At 32.8% G+C, this 14,875-nt stretch overlaps 1 protein-coding gene across 1 annotated transcript in view; it reads left to right on the forward strand.

Annotated features, from left to right (window-relative positions):
* Positions 1–14,875, forward strand: part of LOC149432887 (phosphatidylinositol 3,4,5-trisphosphate 5-phosphatase 2B-like) — a 53,158-nt gene that overhangs the window by 16,495 nt on the left and 21,788 nt on the right. Inside the window, exons 7-11 of the mRNA XM_089664830.1 lie at positions 5,433–5,552; positions 7,418–7,499; positions 7,942–8,138; positions 9,359–9,476; positions 9,552–9,648. Coding sequence (XP_089520956.1) covers positions 5,433–5,552; positions 7,418–7,499; positions 7,942–8,138; positions 9,359–9,476; positions 9,552–9,648 — 614 coding nt within the window. The remainder of the gene's footprint in view (positions 1–5,432; positions 5,553–7,417; positions 7,500–7,941; positions 8,139–9,358; positions 9,477–9,551; positions 9,649–14,875) is intronic.

The raw sequence follows: 14,875 nt of genomic DNA on the forward strand, positions 1-14,875 counted from the left end.
AAAAAATGCATTTCAATATTATATATATATTTATTATTTTTTATTTATTTTTAAATATTTTGAATACGGCCAAAATTGTAGCATTTCAAATATATGGCAATATATTTTGTATTAAAAAATGCATTTCAATATTATATATATATTTATTATTTTTTATTTATTTTTAAATATTTTGAATACGGCCAAAATTGGAGCATTTCAAATATATGGCAATATATTTTGTATTAAAAATGCATTTCAATATTATATATATATATTTATTATTTTTATTTATTTTTAAATATTTTGAATACGGCCAAAATTGTAGCATTTCAAATATATGGCAATATATTTTGTATTAAAAAATGCATTTCAATATTATATATATATTTATTATTTTTTACTTATTTTTAAATATTTTGAATACGGCCAAAATTGTAGCATTTCAAATATATGGCAATATATTTTGTATTAAAAATGCATTTCAATATTATATATATATATTTATTATTTTTATTTATTTTTAAATATTTTGAATACGGCCAAAATTGTACCATTTCAAATATATGGCAATATATTTTGTATTAAAAATGCATTTCAATATTATATATATATATTTATTATTTTTATTTATTTTTAAATATTTTGAATACGGCCAAAATTGTACCATTTCAAATATATGGCAATATATTTTGTATTAAAAATGCATTTCAATATTATATATATATTTATTATTTTTTATTTATTTTTAAATATTTTGAATACGGCCAAAATTGTACCATTTCAAATATATGGCAATATATTTTGTATTAAAAATGCATTTCAATATTATATATATATTTATTATTTTTATTTATTTTTAAATATTTTGAATACGGCCAAAATTGTAGCATTTCAAATATATGGCAATATATTTTGTATTAAAAATGCATTTCAATATTATATATATATATTTATTATTTTTATTTATTTTTAAATATTTTGAATACGGCCAAAATTGTAACATTTCAAATATATGGCAATATATTTTGTATTAAAAAATGCATTTCAATATTATATATATATTTATTATTTTTTATTTATTTTTAAATATTTTGAATACGGCCAAAATTGGAGCATTTCAAATATATGGCAATATATTTTGTATTAAAAAATGCATTTCAATATTATATATATATTTATTATTTTTTATTTATTTTTAAATATTTTGAATACGGCCAAAATTGTAGCATTTCAAATATATGGCAATATATTTTGTATTAAAAATGCATTTCAATATTATATATATATATTTATTATTTTTATTTATTTTTAAATATTTTGAATACGGCCAAAATTGTAGCATTTCAAATATATGGCAATATATTTTGTATTAAAAATGCATTTCAATATTATATATATATTTATTATTTTTTATTTATTTTTAAATATTTTGAATACGGCCAAAATTGTAACATTTCAAATATATGGCAATATATTTTGTATTAAAAATGCATTTCAATATTATATATATATTTATTATTTTTTATTTATTTTTAAATATTTTGAATACGGCCAAAATTGTAACATTTCAAATATATGGCAATATATTTTGTATTAAAAAATGCATCTCAATATTATATATATATTTATTATTTTTTATTTATTTTTAAATATTTTGAATACGGCCAAAATTGTAGCATTTCAAATATATGGCAATATATTTTGTATTAAAAATGCATTTCAATATTATATATATATATTTATTATTTTTATTTATTTTTAAATATTTTGAATACGGCCAAAATTGTAGCATTTCAAATATATGGCAATATATTTTGTATTAAAAATGCATTTCAATATTATATATATATATTTATTATTTTTATTTATTTTTAAATATTTTGAATACGGCCAAAATTGTAGCATTTCAAATATATGGCAATATATTTTGTATTAAAAAATGCATTTCAATATTATATATATATTTATTATTTTTTATTTATTTTTAAATATTTTGAATACGGCCAAAATTGTAACATTTCAAATATATGGCAATATATTTTGTATTAAAAAATGCATTTCAATATTATATATATATTTATTATTTTTTATTTATTTTTAAATATTTTGAATACGGCCAAAATTGTAGCATTTCAAATATATGGCAATATATTTTGTATTAAAAAATGCATTTCAATATTATATATATATTTATTATTTTTTATTTATTTTTAAATATTTTGAATACGGCCAAAATTGGAGCATTTCAAATATATGGCAATATATTTTGTATTAAAAATGCATTTCAATATTATATATATATATTTATTATTTTTATTTATTTTTAAATATTTTGAATATGGCCAAAATTGTAGCATTTCAAATATATGGCAATATATTTTGTATTAAAAAATGCATTTCAATATTATATATATATTTATTATTTTTTACTTATTTTTAAATATTTTGAATACGGCCAAAATTGTAGCATTTCAAATATATGGCAATATATTTTGTATTAAAAATGCATTTCAATATTATATATATATATTTATTATTTTTATTTATTTTTAAATATTTTGAATACGGCCAAAATTGTACCATTTCAAATATATGGCAATATATTTTGTATTAAAAATGCATTTCAATATTATATATATATATTTATTATTTTTATTTATTTTTAAATATTTTGAATACGGCCAAAATTGTACCATTTCAAATATATGGCAATATATTTTGTATTAAAAATGCATTTCAATATTATATATATATTTATTATTTTTTATTTATTTTTAAATATTTTGAATACGGCCAAAATTGTACCATTTCAAATATATGGCAATATATTTTGTATTAAAAATGCATTTCAATATTATATATATATTTATTATTTTTATTTATTTTTAAATATTTTGAATACGGCCAAAATTGTAGCATTTCAAATATATGGCAATATATTTTGTATTAAAAATGCATTTCAATATTATATATATATATTTATTATTTTTATTTATTTTTAAATATTTTGAATACGGCCAAAATTGTAACATTTCAAATATATGGCAATATATTTTGTATTAAAAAATGCATTTCAATATTATATATATATTTATTATTTTTTATTTATTTTTAAATATTTTGAATACGGCCAAAATTGGAGCATTTCAAATATATGGCAATATATTTTGTATTAAAAAATGCATTTCAATATTATATATATATTTATTATTTTTTATTTATTTTTAAATATTTTGAATACGGCCAAAATTGGAGCATTTCAAATATATGGCAATATATTTTGTATTAAAAAATGCATTTCAACATGCAGTGTATATATATATATATGTGTGTGTTATGCAGCAGACGACTTCTCCCACATGGGAGAAAAATATATTTGACATATATTTTAAAAATATTTTTCCCAAATATATTGACATTTATTTGAAATGCTTCAATTTTGGCCGTATATATTTAAAAATATATTTCAATAAATATATATATATATATATGTTGAAATGTTTTTTTTATTACAAAATAGATGAAAAATATTTTTAAAAATACATTTGAAATATACTGTAATGTCTTTAAAAATACAAATCTACATTTTTTGGAATGCATTTACAAATATACTTAAAAATATAAATTAAAATGATTTTTTTATATGTTAAAAAAATCTGAAGAATATAATTAACAAATATATATATTTTTAAAAATGTTTCCATATATTTTGTAATATATAAAAAACACATTTCAACGTACAAAATATATTATATATATATTTGTAAATGCATTCCAAAAATGGAGATTTTTACTTTTAAAGACATACAGTATATTTGAAATATATATATATATATTTTCTGCATGTTGAAATGCATTTTTATTACAAAATATATGAAAAATTGTTTTAAAAATACATTTCAAATACACTGTATGTCTTTAAAAATAAATGTCATCTACATTTTTGGAATGCATTTACAAATATATGAAAAAAATATATGTTAAAATGACTTTTTTTATATGTAAAAAAAAATCTGAAGAAAAATAAATTTTAAAATAATTTTTTTTATATATTTTGTAATAAAAATGCATTTCAACATGCAGAAAATATATATATATATATTTCAAATATACTGCATGTCTTTAAAAGTAAAAATCTCCATTTTTGGAATGCATTTACAAATATATATATAATATATTTTGTACGTTGAAATGTGTTTTTTATATATTACAAAATATATTTTTCAAAATATATATTTTTGTTAATTATATTCTTCAGATTTTTTTAACATATAAAAAAATCATTTTAATTTATATTTTTAAGTATATTTGTAAATGCGTTCCAAAAATGTAGATTTGTATTTTTAAAGACATTACAGTATATTTCAAATGTATTTTTCTAAATATTTTTCATCTATTTTGTAAATAAAAAAAAATTTCAACATGCAGAATATATATATATATTTATGGAAATATATTTTGAAATATATTGAATATGGCCAAAATTGTAGTATTTCAAATATATTTTTCTTCCATGTGGGCTATCCGGCCGAATATTAGCACAGAGCCAAGGGAAGGGCCCCCAGAACTCCTCCTCAGCTCAGGGCTTACAGATCTGCATGCGGTGGGCAGCCGCTGGGTGGGAACAGAAGCTGCTTGTCCCATAATCCAAATATAGGAGAAAAAAAATGAGGACTACACCCCTGGGACATCGTCAGGGACCCCTTTGCTCCAGGGACAGACCCCTCAATACTGGGTCCATTCCCTGCAGATGGGGGTGGCAACCTTGACCGTGCAGAACACCGATGGTCAGGACATTGCTCCTCATACTTGGAGGATGGTCAGGACATTGCTCCTCATACTTGGAGGATGGTCAGGACATTGCTCCTCATACTTGGTGGATGGTCAGGACATTGCTCCTCATACTTGGTGGATGGTCAGGACATTGCTCCTCATACTTGGAGGATGGTCAGGACATTGCTCCTCATACTTGGAGGATGGTCAGGACATTGCTCCTCATACTTGGAGGATGGTCAGGACATTGCTCCTCATACTTGGAGGATGGTCAGGACATTGCTCCTCATACTTGGTGGATGGTCAGGACATTGCTCCTCATACTTGGTGGATGGTCAGGACATTGCTCCTCATACTTGGTGGATGGTCAGGACATTGCTCCTCATACTTGGAGGATGGTCAGGACATTGCTCCTCATACTTGGAGGATGGTCAGGACATTGCTCCTCATACTTGGAGGATGGTCAGGACATTGCTCCTCATACTTGGAGGATGGTCAGGACATTGCTCCTCATACTTGGAGGATGGTCAGGACATTGCTCCTCATACTTGGTGGATGGTCAGGACATTGCTCCTCATGCTTGGAGGATGGTCAGGACATTGCTCCTCATACTTGGAGGATGGTGAGAAGGTTGGACGGCAGAGGCCTCACTGAATCTTCTCACTTTTTCCACCAAGGCCACCAAGAACCTCCGGGAGTTCCTCGTGTCCTCCTCTGCCCCCCGCCCCGATGCCTGTCCCGGGGGGCCGCCAGGAAGTGCTTCTGGAGAAAAGACGATCCGGAGGAACGAACAGCAAGTAAGAAATCAGCAGATATCCTCCATTCACAACAATGTACCAACCACAGCGAGGGAGGTCCACCCGTGGGAGTAGGTAGCCACCGTGCCGGGACAAGGTCATCTCCCCCACCAGCACACGCTCCCCCCAAATTTCCCTTCCTAGTACAAATCCCCCCTCATCCCCCCTTTTTGCACAAGTCCCCCTTTCCATCAAAAATCCCAACCCCCCCTCCTAGCACAAATCCCCCCCCCCAATTCCCCCTTCCTGCTCAAATCTTCTCCCCCTTCAAATCCCCCTCTGAGCACAAACCCCCCCCAATCCCCACTCCTAGCACATCATTCCCCCAAATTTCCCTTCCTAATACAAATCCCCCCATCCTCTCTTCTTGCACAAGTCCCCCTTCCCATCAAAAATCCCCTCCAACCCCCCCTAGCAGAGATCCCTCCCCCCAATTCCCCCTCCCAATACAAATCTTTGCCTCTCTGCTCAGATCTTCTCCCCCTTCAAATCCCCCCTCCTAGCACATCCTCCCCCCAAATTCCCCTTCCTAGTATGAATCCCCCCCATCCCCCCTTCTTGCAAAATTCTGTCCCCCCCAAAATCCTCCTTCTAGTACAACCTCCCCCCAAATTTCCTTTCCTTGTACAAATCCACCCCCCCTCCACCCCCCAGCACAAATTACCCTTCCCATCCCAAATCCCCCCTCCCCCCCAATTCCCCCTCCCAGCACAAATCTTTGCTTCTCTGCTCAAATCTTCTCCCCCATCAAATCCCCCTCTGAGCACAAATCCCCTCAAATTTCCTTTTCTACTACAAATCCCCCCCAACCCCCCTCCTAGCACAAATCTCCTCCCCTCAAATTTACCTTTCTAGTACAAATCCCCTTCCCATCAAAAATCCCGCTCCAAACCCCCCTCCTTGCATAAATCCCCCCCCAAGCCCCCTTCCCATCAAAAATCCAAACCCCCCTCCTCGCATAAATCCCCCCCCCAAATCCGCCTTCCCATCAAAAATCCAAACCCCCCTCCTCGCATAAATCCACCTCCAAATCCCCCTTCCCATCAGTAATCCAAACCCTCCTCCTCGCATAAATCCCAACCCCAAATCCCCCTTCCCATAAAAAATCCCGCTCCAAACCCCCCTCCTTGCATTACTCCCCCCCAAATCACCCTTCCCATCAAAAATCCAATCCCCCCTCCTCGCATAAATCCCCCCCCCAAATCCCCCTTCCCATCAAAAATCCAAACCCCCCTCCTCGAATAAATCCACCTCCAAATCCCCCTTCCCATCAGTAATCCAAACCCCCCTCCTCGCACAAATCCCACTCCCAAATCCCCCTTCCTATCACAAATCCCCCCTTCCCATCAAAAATCCCACTCAAAACCCCCCACACAAATCCCCCCCAAATCCCCCTTCCCATCAATAATCCAAACCCCCCTCCTCGCATAAATCCCCCCCAAATCCCCCATCCCATCAAAAATCCCCCCCAACCCCCCTCCTTGCACAGATCCCCGCCCCCAAATCCCTCTTCCCATCAAAGATCCAAACCCCCCTCCTCGCATAAATCCCCCTAACCCCCCTCCTCGCACAGATCCCCCCCCAAAATCCCCCTTTCCATCAAAAATCCAAACCCCCCTCCTCGCATAAATCCCCCCAACCCCCCTCCTCGCACAGATCCCCCCCCAAAATCCCCCTTTCCATCAAAAATCCAAACCCCCCTCCTCGCATAAATCCCCCCTAAAAATCCCCCTTACCATCACAAATCCCCCCCAAACCCCCTCCTAGCACAAATCCTCTCATTCACAATTGTTTGTCGTCCCCCCCCCGGTGCCCCTCATACATTTCTCCCTCCCGGACACTCACCGATGTTCGTTGTCTTTCAGGTGAGGCCGAGTGATGAGGACGATCCCCCCCCCCGGAACGCTCCACGACGTCTCTCCATATTCATCGGCACCTGGAATATGGGTAACATCGCCCTCAGCCCAGATCACTGCACAAAGTGGGCGACCAATCACGTCACAGAATAGCCGGGATCTTATTTCTTATCGTTGTTACACCTCCTATTGGCTCCATGTCCCCTGTCAACGGGAGAAGGGCCCCATTTATACTGGGGGTCAACGGGAGAAGGGCCCCATTTATACTGGGGGTCAGTGGGAGAAGGGCCCCATTTATACTGGTGGTCAGTGGGAGAAGGGCCCCATTTATACTGGGGGTCAACGGGAGAAGGGCCCCATTTATACTGGGGGTCAGTGGGAGAAGGGCCCCATTTATACTGGTGGTCAGTGGGAGAAGGGCCCCATTTCCACTGGGGGTAAATTGGGAAATCCCCCCGAAATACTGGTGGGCAATTAAAGAAGACCCCTTCCTGTTCCTTTGTTTCGTGTTTTGACACCCGCAATCCTTGCAGGTGGCGCCCCCCCGCCTCGTTCCCTGGTCTCCTGGTTGTCTGCCACCAATCAGAAGGGGAGCCCCGATGACGGCGGATCATGTGACCATCATGACCTGTATGTGATCGGAACGCAGGAAAATCCGCAAGCGGATCGGGAGTGGGCGGAGCATCTCAGGAGCGCGATGACGTCACACACTTCCAGAAGTTATAAAGTGGTAACCAATCACATCGTAGTCAGGAGTCTGCTCCTCCCACGGGGCATTCCTATTGGGCTTCAGAGTGAAGGGGGGAGGGAAAATCAATTGTTTTCGGGGGGTCAAGGCGAAGAAAATGAACCCTTGTTACTTTGTTGTTTTCGGCTGAAGAGTTTTCTGATGATGTCACAGCTCCTTCCTCTTCTCCTGCGGAGGTGGGCGACCTTTCCTCCTGCGCCAGCATGACAAGCATTGTTTAGTAAGCTCAGCCTGGCATGATGACCTTCCCCCAGGAGGCGGGTCCATGACTGCATGGCCTCAGAGGAAGTGATTCAGATGACTCCCAGGAGGCGGGTCCATGACAACATGGGCTCAGAGGAAGTGATTCAGATGACTCCCAGGAGGCGGGTCCATGACAACATGGGCTCAGAGGAAGTGATTCAGATGACTCCCAGGAGGCGGCTCCATGACAACATGGGCTCAGAGGAAGTGATTCAGATGAATCCCAGGAGGCGGGTTCATGACTGCATTGTGCCAAGTGTAAAGTTTGGTGGAGGGGGGATTATGGTGTCTGGTTGTTTTTCAGGGGTTGGGCTTGGCCCCCTAGTTCCAGTGAAGGGAACTCTTAAGGCGACATTTTGGACAATTTCATGCTCCCAACTTTGTGGGAGGAGTTTGGGGACGGCCCCTTCCTGTTCCAACATGACTGCGCACCAGTGCACAAAGCAAGGTCCATAAAGACACGGAGGAGCCAGTTTGGGGTGGAGGAACTTGACTGTCCTGCACAGAGTCCTGACCTCATTTTGCTCATCTCTAGGGATTGGTGATGAACTTGGGTTTCCCAGAAGGCATCTGACAGCCCTGGGCCAATCAGCTTAGTCCAGGACATTAACCAACCCGCAGCTGCATGCATCCAAAGGGGGTGGGGAATGCTCGTGACATCACTGACCTTTACCTAGTTTGGTCCTATGAGGTCCTTGAGGTCACCAGCATCCCGGACTCTTCATGGACATGGATCTTCTGGAGAGGAATGACCTGTGGTGGCAGCTAATTGGCCCACGCATGTCAACTGCCTTCCGTGATTGGCCGAAGGCACGATCGGACTGAACCCGAGCTCATCACCAATCCCAACGTTCTTCAGGTGAGATGAACCAACAGGAACCCGTCTATGGGGGGGGGCGAGTCAACGCTCCTGGAAGTGGTACCCAGCCGTTGTGGACTGACGTTCTCTCCATGCCTAGGTGACCACGCACTCCGTCGGGGGAATCAAACTCGTTTTATTGGTGAGAGAAGAATACGAAGATCTGATCTCCCGGGTTCAGGCCTCCTCGGTGAGGACGAGGATCAGTAACACGTTGGGTATGACGTTCGCTCTCCCGATATCTCCCCGTAGAAGTGTGAGGAACGACTCACGGCCAATACCTTTCCTCGTAGGTGTCCGAGGAGCTGTTGGGGTCTCCATGGACTTCAACGGGACGTCTTTAGGTTTCGTCACGTGTCACCTCGTATCCGGAACCGAGAAAGTACACAAGTGAGTAGACCCTGGAAATCCTGTCCGCAACGTGCATGCTGGGATCAAACCCGGGCAGATACAAAACGACACAACTTTATTCGCACTCTGCTCACTTTTAGCTCCTCCGATGCGTTTCACCCCTCATTGACTAAGTCCAATCAGGGCGAAACGCGTCGGTGGGGTGTGGCCACTAGAGGGGACCTACAGTAAACAGGTTTGAGTGACACTGTTCCACCCTACATTTTTTGGTAAAAAAAAATAACACAAATAATTATATAGAAAAATATATCATTTTAAACATTTTTTTTATTTTATGTAGCATTTTTTATTCAATTACGTAACAATTTTTTATTTTATGTAAATTTTTTTTCTTCATGTATGTATTTTTTTTTTTTTCACATACCACCACCCTAGCAGTACAGTGTCATCATGCTGACACTGTACTAGTTGGGGTTTTTAAATTTATTTTTAAATAAATGAAAAAAAGGCCGACATTTTTCTTAAAAAAATCTTTTTGTTTGTAAATTGTGGCAAATAATCTTTCTTCGTAGATCTAGGCCAAAATCTATTCTGCTACCTTTTTTGGTAAAAAAAAAAAACCCAAATCAGTATATAGAAAAAATATATTTTTAAGCAATTATTTAAATTACATTTTTATTTTATGTGACATTTATTGATTTATGTATATTTTTTACTACTTTTTGGTAAAAAAAATTATTATAAAGGAAAAAATGTATATTTTAAAAAAATATTAAATTACATTTTTATTTTATGTAACATTTATTGATTTATGTATTTTTTTTACTAATTGTGGGTTTTTTATTTGTTGTTAATTTTTTTTGTAAATTTTAGCAAATAATTTCTTTCTTTATAGATCTAGGCCAAAATCTATTCTGCTACATTTTTTGGTAAAAAAAAATTATATTTTAAAAAAATATTAAATTACATTTTTATTTTATGTATCATTTATTGATTTATGTATTTTTTTACTACTTGTGGGTTTTTTATTTGTTGTTACATAAATGAAAAAAAAGACTGAAATTTTTTTTTTTAATATTTTTTTGTAAATTTTGGCATTTTTATTTTAGGTAACATTTATTGATTTTTTTTATTTACATACACTACATAGCAGTACATTGTGACTATGCTGACACTGCACTACTTGTGGGTTTCTTTATTTTTCGTTATATAAATGAAGAAAAGACCCAAATTAGTATATAGAAAAAATATAATTTTAAACAATTTTTTAAATTACATTTTTATTTTATGTGACATTTATTGATTTATGTATTTTTTACTACTTGCTTGTTTTTTTAATTTTTTTTTATATAAATGAAAAAAAGACCAAAAATTAAAAAAAAAAATTTTTTTTTTGTAAAATTTTGGCATTTTTATTTTATGTAACATTTATTGATTTTTTTTATTTATTTACATACTAACACCCTAGCAGTACATTGTGACTATGCTGACACTATACCACTTGTGGGTTTTTTTATTTTTTGTTATATAAATGAAGAAAAGACCAAACATTTTGAAAAAAAAGTTTTTGTTTTTTTTTATTTTGCAAATAAATCATTTTTACATCTAGGCCAAAATCTATTCTGCTACCTTTTTTGGTAAAAAAAAATAACCCAAATCGGTATATAGAAAAAATATATAATTTTAAAAAATTATTAAATTACATTTTTATTTTATGTAACATTTATTGATTTATGTATTTTTTTTTTACTACTGGTGATTTTTTTTATTTGTTGTTACGTAAATTAAAAAAAGGCTGAAATTTAAAAAAAACATTTTTTTTTTGTAAATTTTGCCATTTTTATTTAATGTAACATTTATTGATTTTTTTTTACATACTAACACCCTAGCAGTACAGCGTCACTATGCTGACACTATGCTACTTGTTGGTTTTTTTATTTTTTGTTATATAAATGAAGAAAAGACATTTTTAAAAAAAAAAAAAATTTTCTACATTTTGGCAAATAATCTTTCCTCATAGATCTAGGCCAAAATCTATTCTGCCACATTTTTTGGTAAAAAAAAAAACTCAAATAATTATATAGAAAAATATATAATTTTAAACAATTTTTTAAATTACATTTTTATTTTATGTGACATTTATTGATTTCTGTGTTTTTTTTACTACTTGTGGGTTTTTTTATTTTTTGTTATATAAATTAAAAAAAGACCAAAACATTTTTAAAAAAAAGATTTTTTTTTTTGTAAATTTTGGCAAATAATCTTTCTTCATAGATCTAGGCCAAAATCTATTCTGCTACATTTTTTGGTAAAAAAAATAACCCAAATCATTATATAGAAAAATATATCACTTCAAACATTTTATTTTATGTAACATTTTTTATTCATGTATATATTTATTTTTTTTACATACCACCACCCTAACAGTGCAGTGTTACCATGCTGACACTGTACTAGTTGTGTTTTTTTTTATTTTTTGTTATATAAATTAAAAAAAGACTGAAAATTTTGAAAAAAAAAATTTTTTTTTTGTAAAACTTTGCAAATAATCTTTATTCATAAATTCAGGACAAAATCTATTCTGCTACATTTTTTGGTAAAAAAATAACCCAAATCAGTATATGGAAAAAATATATAATTTTTATATAATTTTAAAAAATTATTAAATTACATTTTTATTTTACTAACACCCTAGCAGTACAGCGTCACTATGCTGACACTGCACTACTTGTGGGTTTCTTTATTTTTCATTATATAAATGAAGAAAAGACCCAAATTAGTATATAGAAAAAATATAATTGTAAACAATTTTTTAAATTACATTTTTATTTTATATGACATTTATTGATTTATGTATTTTTTTACTACGTGTGGGTTTTTTAATTGTTTTTATATAAATGAAAAAAAGACCAAAAATTTAGAAAAAAATTTGTTTTTTTTGTAAATTTTTGGCATTTTTATTTTATGTAACATTTATTGATTTTTTTTTAATTTACATACTAACACCCTAGCAGTACATTGTGACTATGCTGACACTATACCACTTGTGGGTTTCTTTATTTTTTGCTATATAAATAAAGAAAAGACCCAAATTAGTATATAGAAAAAATATAATTTAAAAAAAATATTAAATTACATTTTTATTTTAAGTGACATTTATTGATTTATGTATTTTTTTTACTACTTGTTTGTTTTTTAATTTTTTTGTATATAAATGAAGAAAAGACCAAAATTTTTTTTTTTTTTAAATTTTGCAAATAAATAATTTTTCATCATAAATCTAGGCCAAAATCTATTCTGCTACCTTTTTTGGTAACAAAAAATAACCCAAATCAGTATATAGAAAAAATATATAATTTTAAAAAATTATTAAATTACATTTTTATTTTATCTAACATTTATTGATTTTTTTTTTTTACATACTAACACCCTAGCAGTACAGCGTCACCATACTGACATTGTACTACTTGTGGGGTTTTTTATTTTTTGTTACATAAATGAAAAAAAGACCAACATTTTTCTTAAAAAAATGTTTTTTGTAAAATTTGGCAAATAATCTTTCTTCATAAATCTAGGACAAAATCTATTCTGCTACCTTTTTTGGTAGAAAAATAACCCAAATCAGTATATAGAAAAAATATAAATTAAAAAAAATTATTAAATTACATTTTTATTTTATCTAACATTTATTGATTTATGTATTTTTTTTACTACTGGTGAGTTTTTTTATTTGTTGCTACATACATGAAAAAAAGACTGAAATTTAAAAAAAATTTTTTTTTTTTTTAATTTTGGCATTTTTATTGTAACATTTATTGATTTTTTTTATTTACATACTAACACCCTAACAGTACAGTTTGACTATGCTGACACTATACTACTTGTGGGGGTTTTTTATTTTTTGTTATATAAATGAAGAAAAGACCAAACATTTTGAAAAAAAATTTTTTGTTTTTTTATTTTGCAAATAAATCATTTTTCATCATAAATCTAGGCCAAAATCTATTCTGCTACCTTTGTTGGTAAAAAAAAATAACCCGAATCAGTATATAGGAAAAATATATAATTTAAAAAAATTATTAAATTACATTTTTATTTTATGTAACATTTATTGATTTTTTTTTTTACATACTAACACCCTAGCAGTACAGCGTCACCATACTGACATTGTACTACTTGTGGGGTTTTTTATTTTTTGTTACATAAATGAAAAAAAGACCAACATTTTTCTTAAAAAAATATGTTTTTTGTAAAATTTGGCAAATAATCTTTCTTCATAAATCTAGGACAAAATCTATTCTGCTACCTTTTTTGGTAGAAAAATAACCCAAATCAGTATATTGAAAAAATATAATTTTAAACAATTTTTTAAATTACATTTTTATTTTATGTGACATTTATTGATTTATGGGTTTTTTTTTACTACTTCTGGGTTTTTTTTATTTTTTTTAATATAAATTATTATTATTATACAGATTTATTATTATTATTATTATTATTATTATTATTATACAGTATTTATAGAGCGCCAATAATTCGCTCAGCGCTGTACATTACAGAGGGGGACAGAACATGTGACAGAACAATACCAATACAATGTGATACATGAGGGGATCGAGGGCCCTGATCCTTGGAGCTTACAATCTAGGAGGGAGGGGATGGTGGCACAGGAGGAGATAGCTGTGGGGGATGGAGTGGTAGGAAGAGTGGAGGAGGTCGGCAAGTTAGCAGGGGGTGGGGTAGGCTTCCCTGAAGAGATGGGTTTTCAGGGTGCGCCTAAAGGAGAGGAGAGTAGGTGATAATCTGATGGGTTGGGGCAGGGAGTTCCAGAGGATGGGTGACACCCTGGAGAAGTCCTGGAGGCGGGCATGGGAGGAGGAGACCAGGGAACTAGAGAGAAGGAGGTCTTGTGAGGAGCGGAGTGTGCGTGTTGGGTGGTACTTGGATATTAGGTCAGTGATGTAGTTCGGGGCAGTATGGTGGACGGCTTTGTACGTCAGTGTTAGGATTTTGAATTTGATCCGTTGCGCAATCGGAAGCCAGTGGAGGAATTGGCAGAGGGGGGTGGAGGACACTGAGTGGAGGCCAGTGGAGGGATTGGCAGAGGGGGGTGGAGGACACTGAGTGGAGGCCAGTGGAGGGATTGGCAGAGGGGGGTGGAGGACACTGAGTGGAGGCCAGTGGAGGGATTGGCAGAGGGGGGTGGAGGACACTGAGTGGAGGCCAGTGGAGGGATTGGCAGAGGGGGGTGGAGGGCACTGAGTGG

This window comes from Staurois parvus, unplaced genomic scaffold (genome assembly GCF_062004578.1).
Source record: "Staurois parvus isolate SC_StPar_1 unplaced genomic scaffold, SC_StPar_1.0 ptg002062l, whole genome shotgun sequence".
NCBI classification, from domain to species: domain Eukaryota; kingdom Metazoa; phylum Chordata; class Amphibia; order Anura; family Ranidae; genus Staurois; species Staurois parvus.